Raw genomic sequence first — 16,101 nt, 5'->3', positions numbered from 1 at the left:
AAACATGAGAATATTGAGATTATCTTAATTGAAATTAACCTTGGCTGACGGTTATGTCCCTCATGCTGCTCAGTAGTTACAATATACTGTCCTCTTTCCCTTCCTTTCCATCTTCTCCTAGAGGACTTGATTGTGGCTATTTGAACTCTACTCCTCTTCCCTGTGCTCAGTTTCAGCTGATTCCCTTGCAATTTTATTGAGATGAGGATTTCTTTTCAGTTCTGCCGCAGTCTGGCTGGGCATGAATAACGAATAATGGAGCCGCCACGAAGCACTCGTAGGTTCAAAACAGCAACTCTTTATTGCCGAACTCCACCAGCACTCCACACACGCTCCCCGCTCCTTGGAATACTCTCACCCCCCACCAGGGTCCACGCGCACTCTCTCTTGGAACCCCCGGAACCCTGGGGAACCCCGGTGAACCCCACGGGAACTCCAAAGTAGAGGGCGCCGGAGGCAGCAAGAGCTGCCCTATTGCAGTAAAGGTCAAACATACGATTGAATACACAGCTTAACATAACCATCATTATCTCAATGGCTCGCGGTGTCACCTCTCAACCACTCCCTTCTGACAATATGCCATGCGTCATCCTGACTCAGCTGTGGCCCTCAACACAGTTCTAGTTTGGTCATTGGGTTTCCTGAATCAGTAAATTGATACATGTTTCATCAGTTCTGAAATTTGTTCATTCTTTATCTCTTTTTAAATATTGCCTGTGCTTCATTTTTTTTCCTCTACTGGTATGGCAATTTAATGTAAAACCTTCTCATTTTTCCCTTTTAACTTCTTGTTTGCATTTTCCATTATTTCCCTTTTTTGTGCTATTGTCTGAGTAACTTCTTTTATCTAATCAATTTTCCATATTTAGTCTTCAGTTTTATTTGAGCAGCTGTTAGAAATCTGAGTTCTTAATTTTGGCAATTTTTATTTTCCATTGTAGAAGTTCTTGTCAGATCAGGCCGCTGCCACCGACCTAACAGTTCTATTTGTTCCTTTTCAGTTTTGCTGTCTTTAGTTCCCTGTTCACTAGATCTTTTTAGGCTTGTCTTTATTTCTTCAAATAGGGTAAACAGTTTTATAGTTGGGTCTGATAATTCTGACATCTGAAGTCTTTGGTGGTCTATATCATTCAGTTAGGAAAAAAGAAATCACTTCAGATGTTTCCAGCAGAGTTTTGGTGAATTCTTTGATAGCAAAGGTGCTGGAAAGTTGGGGGAGGAAGAACATGTTACCTGGTTTCTCCTGGAGGCATAACTGTGACTCCCCTGAAATCTCTCTCAGCTAGAATGTGTGCCATAGCCTGCCTTTGCAGCTGACTTTCCCTTTCCTACTCTTAATATCCCAGCAGTACTTCTCTTTGGAGCAACTTGACAAGATTGTAGTTAGCAAGAAGCCTGTTTGTGGTTTTCAGGTCTCTAATCCTCTGCAACAGTGGCAGAAAAGAGCTGTATACCAGCAGACAGAATCTGGAATGGGTATATACCATCTGTTGTTTTTGCTGTTAGTTCTTATTCCTAGAGTCTTGTTTGTCCTTTTATGCCTGGTTATTTTTGATATTGGCATTGCAGAATTACTTGGAATAATTTGATGCCCATGGCTTTTCATTTGCTTGTCCCACCCTTGAGAATCCTACCTTTCTGGGATCACCTTTGTACAAATTTAATGGTTTCCTGGACTACCCTGGAAAAGCTAACTGTGCTGGAAGTTTTTGCTAAAACTTGCAGCTTTTTCTGTACCAATACGCTGGGAGTCTAACTCTTTCCAGTCCAGTACAGTGGATACGTGGATATCTTAGATTCATAAGCCCACTGAAACCACAACACAGATTGTGGTTCTGTCCTCAGGTTGGGATGGAGTCTTTAGGGAAGAGCTGTTTTGAGTTCCCAGGCTTGTTCTGAGTTTTTATGCTTTTTTGGCTTTCATTCCATTTCCTTACTCTCGTTAGCACAGTATTTGTTAGTATATTTCAGAATTTTTTTTTTAAAGAGAGAGAATGATAATTTTTTAATATTTATTTTTCAGTTTTTGGTGGACACAACATCTCATTTTTATGTGGTGCTGAGGATCGAACCCAGTGCCCCGCTTATGCCAGGCGAGCGCATTACTGCTTGAGCCACATCCCCAGCCCCTATATTTCAGAATTTATATGTGACATTACAGCTTTGCTTTTTATTTTCTTGCTCTGGGGGGGGGGGGCGGGGTGGAATGGGGTAGAGGTTGATCTAAATTATTTAGTACCCGCCATTACTAAACATTTATTAAGTTCTCTATGTTGTTGTTCACATCTTGGTTCTTTTTTTGGAATTATCATTTAACTTCCTAATGTTTTAGTTATCTTTTCATTAAAGAAAATCAAATTTTAACTGTTTTTGAAAACTAATACATACCATTACATTCAAAAGCTGTGAAAGGGGGTGTGCTAGCACACACCTGCAATCTCAGTGACTTAGGAGGCTGAGGTAGGTGGATCACAAGTTCAAGACCATCTTCAACAACTTAGTAAGACCCTCAGCAATTTAGCAAGACTGTCTCAAAATCAAAAAATATAAAAAGAATTGGGAGTGTAGCTCAGTGGTAAAGCACTGGGGATTCAATCCCTAGTACCACTCCACCAAAAAAGAATCTGTGAAAGGGTATACAGGGACATTTCACTGTCACATTTTTGTCTCCCAGCATTAGTTGTCCCCCCCCCCCCCCCAGGTTATATTGCCAATTTTAGGTGTCCTCATAGTTGGCTGTATATCCATGTAATCAAGCCTGTTGTGATTTTCATGTCTCTGTGTCATCTCATTTTGGGTGCTAACCTGGGTTGAAATTTGCCATCATGTAGATCTTTCAGTTTACCTTATGAATGAATTGTTTGATTTGGTGATGGTTGTTGTTTGTTTGGTATTGGGCATTAAATCCAATGGTACTTAACTACTGAACCACATCCCCAGCCCTTTTTGTTTTTTTATTTTGAGACAGGGTCTTGCTAAGTTGCTTAGGCCCTCATTAACTTGCTGAGGCTGTCCTCAAACTTGTGATCCTCCTGTCTCAGCCTCCTGAGTTGCTGGGATTGCAGATGTATACCTCTGGCTTGGCTTTATGTATTCTTGTGGTATTTTAGGGTCAAGCCTGTTGAAGCTTCCTGATAAGTTTTTATTCAGAAATGTTCTACTTATTTGAAACACATGATATACATAATGTATAATTTTTGTTTCAGTTAGAAGAAAGTCCTAATTATTCAGTTCATTTCAAGAATCTGTCTTTAATACTTTCCATTTATTTATAGGATTACAAAAAACATTTGACTGTTAGGACTTTCATATGACTCAATAATGAAATAGTATATTTTCTGGAGACAGTATAACATGCAATCTTAAACTGTTTGGAGACCTAGTTTTCCATTTTAGTAAGAATTGGTTCTTAATGCTGTAGTCATTTAATTGACTTAATAAATATTTGAGCTTCTTTGTGCTAGATGACAATGAAGAAGCAAATTTGGGGGGTGGTGATACACTTAGAGGTATACAAACTTTAACAGATAATTTGTATTGTTGGAAAGTGATAAGAGCAGGGTAAGGGAAATTGAGAGTGTTTATGGGAGAAGTACTGTAATACATCCTTACTGTGAAGGTGACACTTGAATGAAAATAGCCTTTTGGGTATTCTGTAGGAGAGTAAGGTCAGTGCAAAGGCCCTGAAAAAGGCAAGTGAGGAGGCTGATGGAGCTGGAGCTGGGGGGGTGGGAATATGTAATTGGGTTGGACCTTGTATGATTTTGTAAGAGTCCTAGTTGAAAGTAATCTAATGGAGGGTACAGAGGAATAAAATTACTGATTTCTGTTTGAAAAGGATCACTGGTTGCTGGATTGATTGGAATACATTTTCTTTTTAGCACTGAAATCTTAAAATTGTTGTCCATGTCATTTTTCATTAATTTTCTCAGTCATACCTTTCATTCTTTTTCTTTTTCAGTGAGATTGTTTAAAATACTTGTATATATATAAGAGTACATTGGGGGTGCTGGGGTTGTGGCTCAGTGATAGAATGCTTGCCTAGCATGCGTGAGGCACTGGGTTCTATCCCTGCCACCATGTACAAAATAAACAAAATAAAGGTATTGTGTCCATCTATAACAAAAAAAAAAAAATTAGAAAAGGAATATACTGGGGATATAGCTCAGTTGGTAGAGTGTTTGCCTTGCAAGCACAAGGTCCTGGATTCAATCCCCAGCACCACACACACACACATCCAAAAAAAAAAAAAAGAATACACTGTATATTTTCATCTATCCTAGAGCCATTTTGGCTATTAGGATATTTTGGGGGTTTGGGGGGTGCTGGATAGTGAACTCGGGGACATTCAACTACTGAGCCACATCCCCAGCTCTATTTTTTTTGTTCTATTTAGAGACAAGGTCTTACTGAGTTGCTTAGTGCAGTTGCTGAGGCTGAGGCTGGCTTTGAACCTCCTCCTTCAGCCTCCTGAGCCACTGGGATTACAGGCATGCTCTACCACACCTGGCTATTAGGATTTTTATAAAGAGAGCTGCTCTGATTTAAAAACTACTATTTGAAGTCTTCTGAAATTTTTTTTTGTATCTACCCCCAAGGTAGGAAGTTAGGTAGACTAAAACTCTTAAGGTCACAGCAATGAGGAGAACCCTGTGGGCAGGTTGGGGGCCATGGGAGAGTTAAGGATCGTTGCTGAGTGTGTGGGTCTTCTGTCTTTAGGAGTATTTTGATGCTTGCCTGGGTATTATAAAAGGAGGAGGTAAATTAGTAGATAATTTCGTATCTTTAAAAAAAATCTTTGCAGAGCTTTAACAGAAATGTATATGAGGTGGGGGAATGCAAATAAAAATGTTCGTTCCTAGAGTTTCTCTTTCAGTTCATTTGTTTCCACATTTTGTTTTTGAATTAAATTTAATTGAAATGAGCTACCCAAGTATCTGAGTTGAAAAAGAACCATTCAGACAAGTTGTTGCTGTTAGAGTTGATATGGTATTTATTCATTTGAATATTTTGGTTTTACTGATTTTATTATTTTACTTCTCACTGAAGAATGTACCTGGAAAAGTTAGCAGCATATAAGTGTACCTCAGGGAATTATCTTAAAAGCAGTCACCCTCCATGCATTTATTGTGGGAATATAAAGTAGCACAGCTGCTTTGGAAAATAATTTGGCTAGTAATTCTTCTAATAGGTTTGTACCCAAGAGAATTGAAATCATGTCTACACAAAAACATCAAAGTATATTTATGGCATATTTGTGATAGCTAGAAAATGGAAACAACCCAAATGTTCATACAAAGTGAACAGATAACAAAATATGGTATGTCTATACAATGAAATGAACCAATAAAAGGAGTGAAGTATTGATACATACTATTACGTAGATGGACCTTGAAAACCTGCTAAGTGAAACAAACCAATCACAAGATTATATAATTGTGATTCCATTTGCATTAAATGTCCAGAATAGGCAAATGAATAGAAACAAAATAGATCTAGTTGTCAGGGATGGTGAGGGACTGCTGTTGGATATTTACTTTTTTCTTTCTTTTTTAAAATTTATTTTTTTAGTTGTCAATGGATCTTATCTATCTATTTATTTATTTATGGTGCTGGGGATTGAACCCAGGCCTCATGAATGCCAGGCGAGTGTTCTACCACTGAGCCACAGCTCCCATGAGATTTCTTTTTGATGTGAGAAAATGTTCTGGAATTAGATACTGGTAATGGTCACACAATTCTATGAGTATAGTAAAACCACTGAATTATACTTTAAAAATATGCCCTTTATGGCAAATTAGTTGTATCTCAGTAAAACTGTTAAAACAACCACAATAGCAAAGCAAACTCATGCTTATGTGTTTAACCATTAGGTTCAGAACTAATAAGCCCCAGGAGACCCCTGAATACCCTTCCTAGTCAATTCTGAAAATTATTCCTGGGAGGAAAAATAGTAGCTTATTTTACTGCTAGTGTTTACTTCCCAGAAGAAGCCATTGTGTTGGACTAGACCTGAAGCTTTATTCTGAGCATCAGCCAGGCCTAGCAAGCAACTTTTATAAAGTACCATTTTAATCAAATGCTTCTTTGTAATTCCATGGTGCTACTGTGACCTACCTTTGGCAACAATAATAGTCCTTTTAAAAGTAATAGGCCTTTTAAAACAGGTTGCGATGTATTCTTGACTTGTGTTCTCCCCTCCCCCAATAGAAGTAATCTGAAGTTTACCATTTTGAAATAATTTTAAAGCTTTAAAAAAATTTTTTTTTCCAGTGTCTTATTGGCATGGAACCCAGGGTCCTGTGCATGTTAGCTAAGTAAGCATTCTGCCACTGAGCTCCAGTAGTTGCCCCTGCACCAGCTACTTCTTTTTTACTTCTCCTAATCTTGCCTCCCTCATTAGAGGAGGGTTATTTAATAATGTCCTTATGGTGAACCAGATTAGCATTTACACTTATTTAATTCTGTGTATCGCTTCTGATCTCAACATTTAAAAGAATCAATCCCTAAATGTTTATGTGCTTCTAAATATTCTAACTCAAAGTAAGGTCAGTTTTGATTTTTTGCTTTTCAGTGATGTGTTGGCATTGCCCATTTTCAAGCAGGAAGATCCTAGCCTTCCATTGGATGGTGAAACGAAACATCCACCCTTTCAATATGTGATGTGTGCTGCCACATCACCGGCAGTAAAACTACATGATGAAACACTCACTTACTTGAACCAAGGTTGGTATGGGTATACCATATTTTGAAATGTAAGAATTTACAAAAATCCAAAATAAATGTTTTGGCATCGTAGCCTAGATTGTTGGCAATAATTTTTTCTTGAATTTGACAGTATTAGTTAAAATTTTATTTTTTATTTTTTTATTTTATTTTTTTTTTTAATTTTTATTATTGGTTGTTCAAAACATTACATAGTTCTTGACATATCATATTTCATACATTTGATTCAAGTGGGTTATGAACTTTACTGTAAGCCAACAGACTAATACTTTGTAGAAACTAATTTGCATTAAAGAGAGTTTGTGGAGTAAGATTTATCACAGGATTTTCAGAAACCGTCTAAAGGAGAGGCAAATAGGAAAGGATGTCAGTTATTTTTAGGGACATTGGTTTCATATGGAACTTGAATGAATCAGAAGTCCAGCCAGCCACCTGGGTCTTGGACATGGCACAGGTTTGTGCTGGAAATAGACTTAAGCTACACCATGAAGTCTGTGGTTAAATAAATGATATAAAGATAAACTCATGTAGAGTTTACCATTAGAAAGCATAATTGATTTTTTTTTTTTTTTTTTTTTTTTTTTTTTTTTTTTTCCTTTTTGGAGGCGCTCCTTGCAGTTTGGACACTAGCTAATGTGACTTAACCACTGTAAAAAGTACTTTTGTTATCCAGGAAAAGCTGAAAATTAAGTGTTTGGCCTATTTACTTTTATGTTTATACATTTCTTTAGCAAAATTGGAATTATACATCTCTTTGCTTATTGTGATTGTTTTACTGCCATTAAATAGAATCTTTAATTCCTTGTGCTTTGGAAAGATTTGATAGATTCTAGACTATTGTGATTAATATTCTGAAATGTGAAAGAATAACTTAATTTCTAACTTTATTTGATATATGTTTAGAATCTGAGTGTGGGAATCTTTATCTTCAAATAATTCTGTCTGTATTGTGACAAAATCTTCATTTGTTTTTAACATTTAGTATTTGGGAGTCAGTTATTTTCAATTTGAGTTTTACATTTGGAAAAACATTAAGGATTTATTTGGTAGTCTGTTTTAGAATAAAAAATATCAGAAGAAACAAATATCAGAAGAAACAATGTTAGGACAAGAATATTTACTATAACAATTTTTTAAGATTTTATTTTATTTTTTTGCAATGCTGGGGATAAAACCGAGGGCCTCAGACATGCTAGGCAAGCACTTTGCCACTGAAGTACATCCCAGGCCCATTGTTAAATTATTTCTAAAGACAAAAAAGGATATAACCCAAATTTCTCTTCTTTGGGGAATAGTTGAGGGGCTTATCAAAACTAGTTCTTAAAATGGTCATATAATGAATACTGAATCTTTCTGTGTCTACTCTATACATACATATTTAATGAATATATGTGAACATAAATGTATTTTGTGGAGTGTATTTATGGTAACGGAGTCAGAGTTATTCTAGACTGTGGGAAGATTTACAGTTTGGTTAAACAAAGTGGACATTTAATGAATTTCAAGTACTTGTAAGGGATCAATACAATTTACTTTAAACAGCTTTAGATTGATTTAGTCTTTCATTTCATTTTAATGTAGACAATGAGATAATTTGAACTAAAAAGGACTTTTGAAATTTAATGGCTTATAACATCATGAAACCAGTTCAAATGGTGCAAATATATAATCAGCATTTCAGTTTAGCCCATTTTCCTCTTTTGTTTGGCATTTGGGGGAAACACGTCATAATGTATCTTATAGCATTTACTCAGTTGTGGAGAAAAGATGGCCAATTCTTACTGTTTTACTAAGAATAGTTTGTTTTTCTGTTGTTTTTGCTGTGCTGGGGGTGGAACTGAGGGCCTTGCATATGCTAGGCAAGTGCTCTACCACTTGAGCTACACCTCCAATTCCACTAAAAGCAAAAAAAAAAAATTAATTTTTCCCTTTGTGTTACAGTATTGGTGATTGAACCCATTGTTGCTCTACCACTGAACTACTTCCTTGCCCACCCCCCACCCCCTTTTTTTTTTTTACTTTGAGATAGTGTCTCACTAAGTTGCCCAGGCTGGCCATGAACTTATCTCAGCCTTCTGTGTTACTGTGATTACAGGCATGTGCCCCTGTGCCATCTAGAGCTTTTTGAGTATGATGATGTTCCCAGGGCAAGGTCCTTGAATGCTTTGTGTTGGAAAAAATATTGATTGACTGGATATTTATAGCTTTACATGGAGCAGTGGTTTTCCAACTATAGCATCCATTGGATTCACCTGAAGGGCTTGTCAAAACATGAGTGCTGTGCCTCAGAGTTTTTAAAAATTTTTTATTTGTTTTAATTAGTTACACATGACAGTACAATGACCTTGACATATCATACATTTGAATCAGATGGGATATAATTTCTCATTTTTCTGAGTGTACAGGTTGCAGAATCATATTGCAATACAGTCACATATACACAGTAATAATAATGTCTTAATAATGTCTGTTTCATTCTACTATCCTTCCTATCCCCCAATCCCCTCCCCTCCCCTCCCATCACTTCTCTCTACCTAATCTAAAGTAACGCTATTCTTTTTTTTTTTTTTCTCATATTGATTTAGTAAATCTGGTGTGGAACCCAGGAATCTGCATTTCTTTCTCTTTTTTTGTTTTTAGGAGTCTGCATTTCTGATAAGTTTCCAGTTCATTCTGCTGGGTATAATTTCTGGGGCTCACACTTCAGTTTTATTTTATTTCTTTGAATATTTGGGCAAGTAGTTGGGCTTCTCCTCAACCATTCCTTTTTTTTTTTTTTTTTTTTGGTACTGGGGATTGAACCTAGGGGTGCTTAACTAAGTTACTTAAGGCCTTGCTAAGTTGCTGAGGCTGGCTTTGAACTTGAGATCCTCCTGCTTCGGCCTTCCAAGTTTCTGGGATTACGGTGTGCACTGTGATGCCTGGCTCAACCATCACCTTTTTAAAAGATGGATTTCCTCATAGGAGAGAGTTGGCCCTGAGTCAGGGACTGAATGCTGTTTTTGTTTTGTTTTGTTTTGCCGTGCTGATGATTAAACCCAGGGCCTTACGCATGCGAGGCAAGTACTCTACAACTAAACTGTATAGAGGCAAGTACTCTACAACTAAACTGTATACCCAGCCCTTGAACACTATTCTTTGACTGTGACTTGCTCACTGCTTGTAGCCTGCCCTTAGGCACACTGCCCACCTTCTGTTTCTTATACAGCTATTGATGGAGGATATTTGTCATTGTGTAACAATGTAAAGAAAATTAAAGAAGCTGGGCTCAGTGGTGCATGCCTGTAATCCCTGGGGCTCAGGAGACTGAAGTAGGAGGCTTGGGAGTTCAAAGCCAGCCTCAGCAAAAGCAAGGCACTAAGCAACTCAGTGAGACCTTGTCTCTAAATAAGGTACAAAATAGGGCTGGGAATGTGACTCAGTGGCTGAGTGCCCCTGAGTTCAATCCCTGTACACCCCCCCCCCCAAACAAAAACAAAAACAAACAAAAAAAATTGAAGGAGAAATTCTGTATAGTAGTTTTGTCAAGTAGAAATTGGAACAAGTTTTGAAGCTATAATGATGATTGATGTCTTAGTTTGTCATTTTCTTCCTTTTTTGGGGGGTGTGTGTGTGTTTTCCAAACAGAGTTTAAAAACCGTGTCTTTGTTTATACTGGAGTATCCATCCATAATAAGATATAAGACACTTTGTGGAGCAAAAACTGTAGTTCCGATATTGAATATCTAGCTCTCCCTTTGAGCAAGTTTCTGGCTACAGTAAATTGCCCCTTGTGTTATATCTGGGGGCTGATTCTTTGATACCCCACATTTCATGATGTGAATGAAACTTCTGATCTTACCTCCTTGCTGAATTCCAAATTGGCTCATTGATGCTGCTGGATCAGCACCTAAATCTTCAAGTGAAAAGAACCTTTCTCCTAGTTTCTCCCCAAATGCCTGTTCATTTGGAGGCCAAATTCTACTTGGAGAATACTCTGCTAGGAATGTTAATTAACCAATATTACTACTTTGCAAACAGATCTTAGACCTTAAGAAATAACATTTTTATTGGCTTAATTTTCTGTTAAATATTATTATAAACTTCGGGAAAAATAAGATTTTTAACTATTTTCATTTTATTCTGTAGTAGATTTTCTTCTGAATAGTTTTGGTTATCGTTACCTCATTAAATTTCTATGTCAGGATCTTAGAAGTTTCTTGGGTTCCATGTTGCACTGGAGTCCATGTGAGGAAGCTAGACTTAACTGTATACTCAAAGGTTGGTGGGGACATGAACTCAAAACAGTTATATTTTTCAACTCTGGCAGTACTTTTCTGTTTCTAAGCCCATAGGGAGCAAAATAGTAAAACATGAAAGATAAATTCAAAAGATAAAGCTAAAAACAGGACCAGTGTTTCATAGAGTATTACATGGATGTTAACATTATGTTTTATTAATCAAGGAGCAGCCTTTATATTTTAGTTAGAACCATGGCTAATGTTTCAGGAAGTCATGTAATTAAAAAATAATTATGGATAGGAGACGAATAAAAGGAAGCAGTTAAAAAAAAAAGTATGATTGTTCATTCATTGTATATTACTATTACCATTGAAGAATATGTAGTTTCCACAGGGAAAGCCGTTTGAATCACAACAGATGTTACATACAGATTTTTTTTTAAGCCTCATTTGATTTTATAAAAATAAATATTTAGAGTGGTTTAATAGAGGGGCAGTAAGTCTTGAGATCAGTTTGTGGAAGCAGATTGAACTTTGTATTGAGTACAGAAGTTTCTCCTTAGATTCACCAGGAAGAAAAACACAAAAGAAGATAGGAGCATTGGGATTTCTTCCTTTATTTGATTTTTCTCAATCCCGAGAACTTCACATTTCTGAGGATCACACAATAATCCCAGTGAGACTGGTTTCTCTCTCTCTCCAGCAACTGAATGAAAGAGCTTCCAGGACACTGTGTACTTGGTCCACTCCCACTGGCTGTTTTTCTTTGGGTTACTCTCTTCATGCCAGCAAGTGGTTTAGCCCTATACTCCTTAGGTATTTCTGTCTTTAAATGGCCTTACGTAAAATTGTATGCTGAAAAGTCCCCTCTTAATAACTTTAATCTCTTCTTCAAAGGTCCAGGTTTGTAAATCAGTTTACTAACTTGGATGTCCAATAGGTATCTCAGACTTCATATTTCAGTTGATTTCTTAATTTTGCCAAGTTTTCTCCCTGTTGTCTTCACCAAGTCAGGAAATGGCAATTGTACTTCAGTTCCTTGATTAAAGATCTGGAGTAATCCTCATCTCTCTTTTTTTTTTTTTTTTTGTCTTAACACTCTGTCTAATTCAGTAGAAAGGGAAAGCTCTCCTTAGGCTCTACCTTCAGAGTATCTCCAGAGAGTGGGCTCCCATCCCTATATCAGTATATGTGAGTGACTTCCATTTATCCTAGCCAGCCTAAACTGAGGATGTAGACTCCTTGGATAGGTGAAAAGTGATTTCAGTGTAGTTTTAATTTGCATTCTCTCATGGAGGTTGAATATCTTTTAATATGATTAACTTGGTATTTTGTTTTTCTGTGAACCCACATTTTCGTTTAATTTGCTTTTTTTTTAGAGAACATTGAGCATTTGTTAGCAATTTTGTGAGCGCTCTTTACGTATTAGGGAGATCAGTCCTTTCTGCGTGCTATGAGTTTCAGATATCCTCTCTTTCATTTTTTTTTGTCTTTACTAGTCAGACATGCTGAGAGGTGCAGACTTCATTAGTTTACATTCTCCATATTATATGACTTTATTTCTCTTCCATCTTTGTGCACTTGACTTTTCAAAATTTATTTTTTGTTCTTTTAGATGTTGATGGACTTTTATTTTATTCATTTATTTATATGTGGTGCTGAGAAACAAACCCAGGGCCTCACACATGCTAGGCAACTGCTCTACAACTAGCCATAACTCTAGCCCCTACACATACATGGACATAATATCTTTATTTTTATTTATTTATTTTTATGTGGTGCTGAGGATAGAACCCAGTGCCTCACATGTGCGAGACAAGAGCTCTACCACTGAGCCACAATCCCAGCCCTGCACTTGATTTTTTTTTTAAAAAAAATTTTTTTGTAGTTTTATTTATTTTATGTGGTGCTGAGGCTCGAACCCAGGGCCCACATGTGCTAGGCAAGCACTCTACCACTGAGCTGCAACATCAGCCCTAATTAAGCATTTTTTAAAATTTTAATTTATTTTTCCAATCTATATCGTAGCTTAACTTTTAGAAATTTCTCTTGCTATAAAGATGTTTTTAGGGTTACTCACTCAATCCATTGAATGAATTTAAGGAGGAGTATTTCTTACTAATATTCTACATGTAGTTTTCCTTCACCAGTTTTGAAGTGATTTAGTTGTTTGGTAATGCTTTGTTGAATTTTTACATATAATTTAGAACCTTTGTATATTTTTCTGGGAGTGTGGACAAGATATTACTACTTATAGAATCTGATCTTCACGTGTTGCTAGAAGCATTCATAATTTTTACTAATTTTTCTGCATGCCAAATTATACAGGGATTTTTATTGCATAATAATAAATAATCCAGAAACCATTTTTGTGGGTTTGAAGTACACAATTAATTTTTTGCAGTTTATCTTCTTAATTATCTAGTTTGGTATGTGACTATCTTTGTGTTTTTAACAGACATTAATTGAGCAGTGAACACTTGTGACGTGGCTTCATTAGACACAGGAAAAGACCCAGCATTAAAAATTGGCCTTTGTGGGCTGGGATGTAGCTCATTTTTAGAGCATTTTGTGATCATGTCTGAGATCTTGGGTTTGATCCCCTGCACCAGAAAAAATATTGTCCTTGGTCCTTAAAAAAACAAAAAACCTGTGCACACTAATATTTATAGTACCACTCATTGTAGCCTCAAAGTAAAAAGAACCCAAGTATCCATTAGATGATGAAGGGATACACAAAATTTGGTATATTCATGCAATAGAATAATATTTGGCAATAAAAAGGAATGTAGTTATGCTAAGTAAAAGAAGCCAGTCACAAGAAAAGCCATATATTTAAATGAAGTGTCCAAAGTAGGCAGATCTCTATTTTTTTTTTTTTAAAGAGAGAGTGGGGGAGGGGGGGAGGGAGGGAGGGAGGGAGAGAGAGAGAGAGAGAGGGAGGGAGGGAGGGAGGGAGGGAATTTTTTAATATTTATTTTTTAGTTCTCGGTGGACACAACATCTTTGTTTGTACGTGGTGCTGAGGATCGGACCCGGGCCGCACGTATGCCAGGCGAGCGCGCTACCGCTTGAGCCACATCCCCAGCCCTAGGCAGATCTCTATAGACAGAAAAATAAATGAATGGTTACAAGGAGGGTGCAGGGAGATGGGTGAGAGTATATGAGGTAACTACTAATGGGTTTAGATTTCCTTTTAGGGTGATGAAGATATTCTAAAATTGTTAGTGGTGATGGATGTACAACTCAGAATATACCAAAAAGCAGTGAATTATTTATGGTATTTAAATTTTATCTCAAAAGAGTTTTGTTATAGGTCTGGGGTTGTGGCTCAGTGGTAGTAGAGTACTTGCCTAGCATGTGCAAGGCCCTGGGTTCGATCCTCAGCACCACATAAAAATAAATTAAAAAAAAAAGATATTGTGTCCAACTACAACTAAAAAAAATGTTAAAAAAAAGTTTTATAGAAAATTTATTGTGGAGTAGTAGATTAAAGTAAATCAACAAAGATACTCTTCAGTCTTTCATAATCGTGTAAGAAGGAAAGGATGGTGTGATTTTTAGGAAAGAGAATGATCAACCTGAATTTGTTTCTCTACAAATTAGAAAATTAACGTTGGATGGTTTTAAATTCTAAGAGACGGTATGTTGAACAAGGTGATGTTCTTTATTTACATGGACTGTTTTTGATACATAATTTCTTTAAATAGGTCAGTCTTACGAAATTCGGATGTTGGATAATCGGAAAATGGGAGATATGCCTGAGATCAGTGGAAAGTTGGTAAAGGTAAGACAACTTTTTTTATATGAACTGGTGCTGGGGAATAAATCCAGGGCCTCATGCATGCTAGGCAATTGCTTTACCACTGAGCTATGAGCTACATTCCCTGCCCAGGACGGTCTATTGTAATCTGAAATGATATTTCAGTGATTGAATAAAGTGACATTTTCCTATAAGAGTTATTTAAAAATTTACTTTAAGAAGTAATGACTATATTAAAACTTTTAACTTTTTGAGCTATTTTTTTTTTTAGCTCACCAATAAAATGGCAATTGACAGTTATTAAGAACCAAGAAACAGTAGAAAACTTAGTTGCAGTTGAGGAGGAAAAAAACCCAATACTTCCACAGAAAACTGTTTACTTCTCTTTAAAAGTAAATGTGAATGTTAATATAGGACTTTAAAAATCCTTATATCTGACTTTAAAAAATTTCATAAAATTAAGTAAAATTTTATTAAATAAAATAAAATCTCTATTTACCCTACTGATATATCTGAATGAAGAAGTTAGTCATCCCAGATAAAGGAGGTGTAGCCATTGTTTAGTCAACCTGTTAGGATATTTATTCAGAATCATCCTGGCCCCTTGTGGTGTTATGCAGTGTGGGTCATTCCAGCCTCTACTTGTCATGCATCAAGGCTTATTATAAATTTCACAGTGTTAGAGGGCAAGGCCTATCGAAGATGATGATTTGGGGAAAGGCAAAACTTCCAGCGTTAGCAAGAGGCCAGCAGGTATGAGTTCTGATCCTTCCATCTTCCCACAGAATGGCATGTCATGGCCTAGGTGCTGCTGGGCCCTCAGTATGGAGAGGCATTCCATTGGAAAGACCCTCCCATCTGTGGATCTGTCGTTTTAGAGGGTGAGCATGGGAAAGGCAGCCTTGTGGAGGGAATGGATGCTTGGGCTGCTTGGTGATACGCACTCTAAATTTGGTGTGCTAACTGGGAAAACCAGTTGCCCAGCACCTCCAGGTCTGTGCTGAGAGCCTTTGGGATATTTTAGTACTCATTTCACTCCTAAGGGCAGGAAGTTTCACTCTTTTAGAAAGTTAAGCTTTGATCCTTCTCCTTATGAGAGAAATATTAGGGGATTTGGTCTCTGCTGAATTATCTTGCTAGCTCATAGTGAGCTCCAAGATCTTTCTTTCTGACTCTTGGGGCTTCTGATATAATTGGAACAGAAGGAGTTTATTTGTCCATTCCCACAGTTACTATCTGCACCTTAGGTCCATCTTTTCTTTGTCTAATCAGTGGTTATTCTCAATGAGCATGAATCAGATTATCTTCCTCTTGGCATTCTGGCCTGAGGCAAACACCCTTTAGATCCACTGTTTTAAAAAGTCATCAGCTTTGTTCATAATGAGCAGGCTC

At 36.9% G+C, this 16,101-nt stretch overlaps 1 protein-coding gene across 6 annotated transcripts in view; it reads left to right on the top strand.

Annotated features, from left to right (window-relative positions):
* Ubp1 (upstream binding protein 1) overlaps window positions 1–16,101 on the top strand; it is a 50,752-nt gene that overhangs the window by 8,677 nt on the left and 25,974 nt on the right. For all 6 annotated transcript variants that reach the window (XR_013090250.1, XR_013090249.1, XR_013090251.1 and 3 more), the window contains 2 exons: window positions 6,575–6,726; window positions 14,657–14,733. Coding sequence is in view for 3 of the 6 variants with exons in the window: in XM_076843187.1 (XP_076699302.1) it covers window positions 6,575–6,726; window positions 14,657–14,733 (229 nt within the window). In the remaining 3 variants the exon portion in view is untranslated. The remainder of the gene's footprint in view (window positions 1–6,574; window positions 6,727–14,656; window positions 14,734–16,101) is intronic.

This window comes from Callospermophilus lateralis, chromosome 1, assembly GCF_048772815.1.
Source record: "Callospermophilus lateralis isolate mCalLat2 chromosome 1, mCalLat2.hap1, whole genome shotgun sequence".
Taxonomy (NCBI): domain Eukaryota; kingdom Metazoa; phylum Chordata; class Mammalia; order Rodentia; family Sciuridae; genus Callospermophilus; species Callospermophilus lateralis.
Note: the sequence above shows the minus strand (reverse complement) of the source record. Positions and strands in the feature narration are given on the sequence as shown.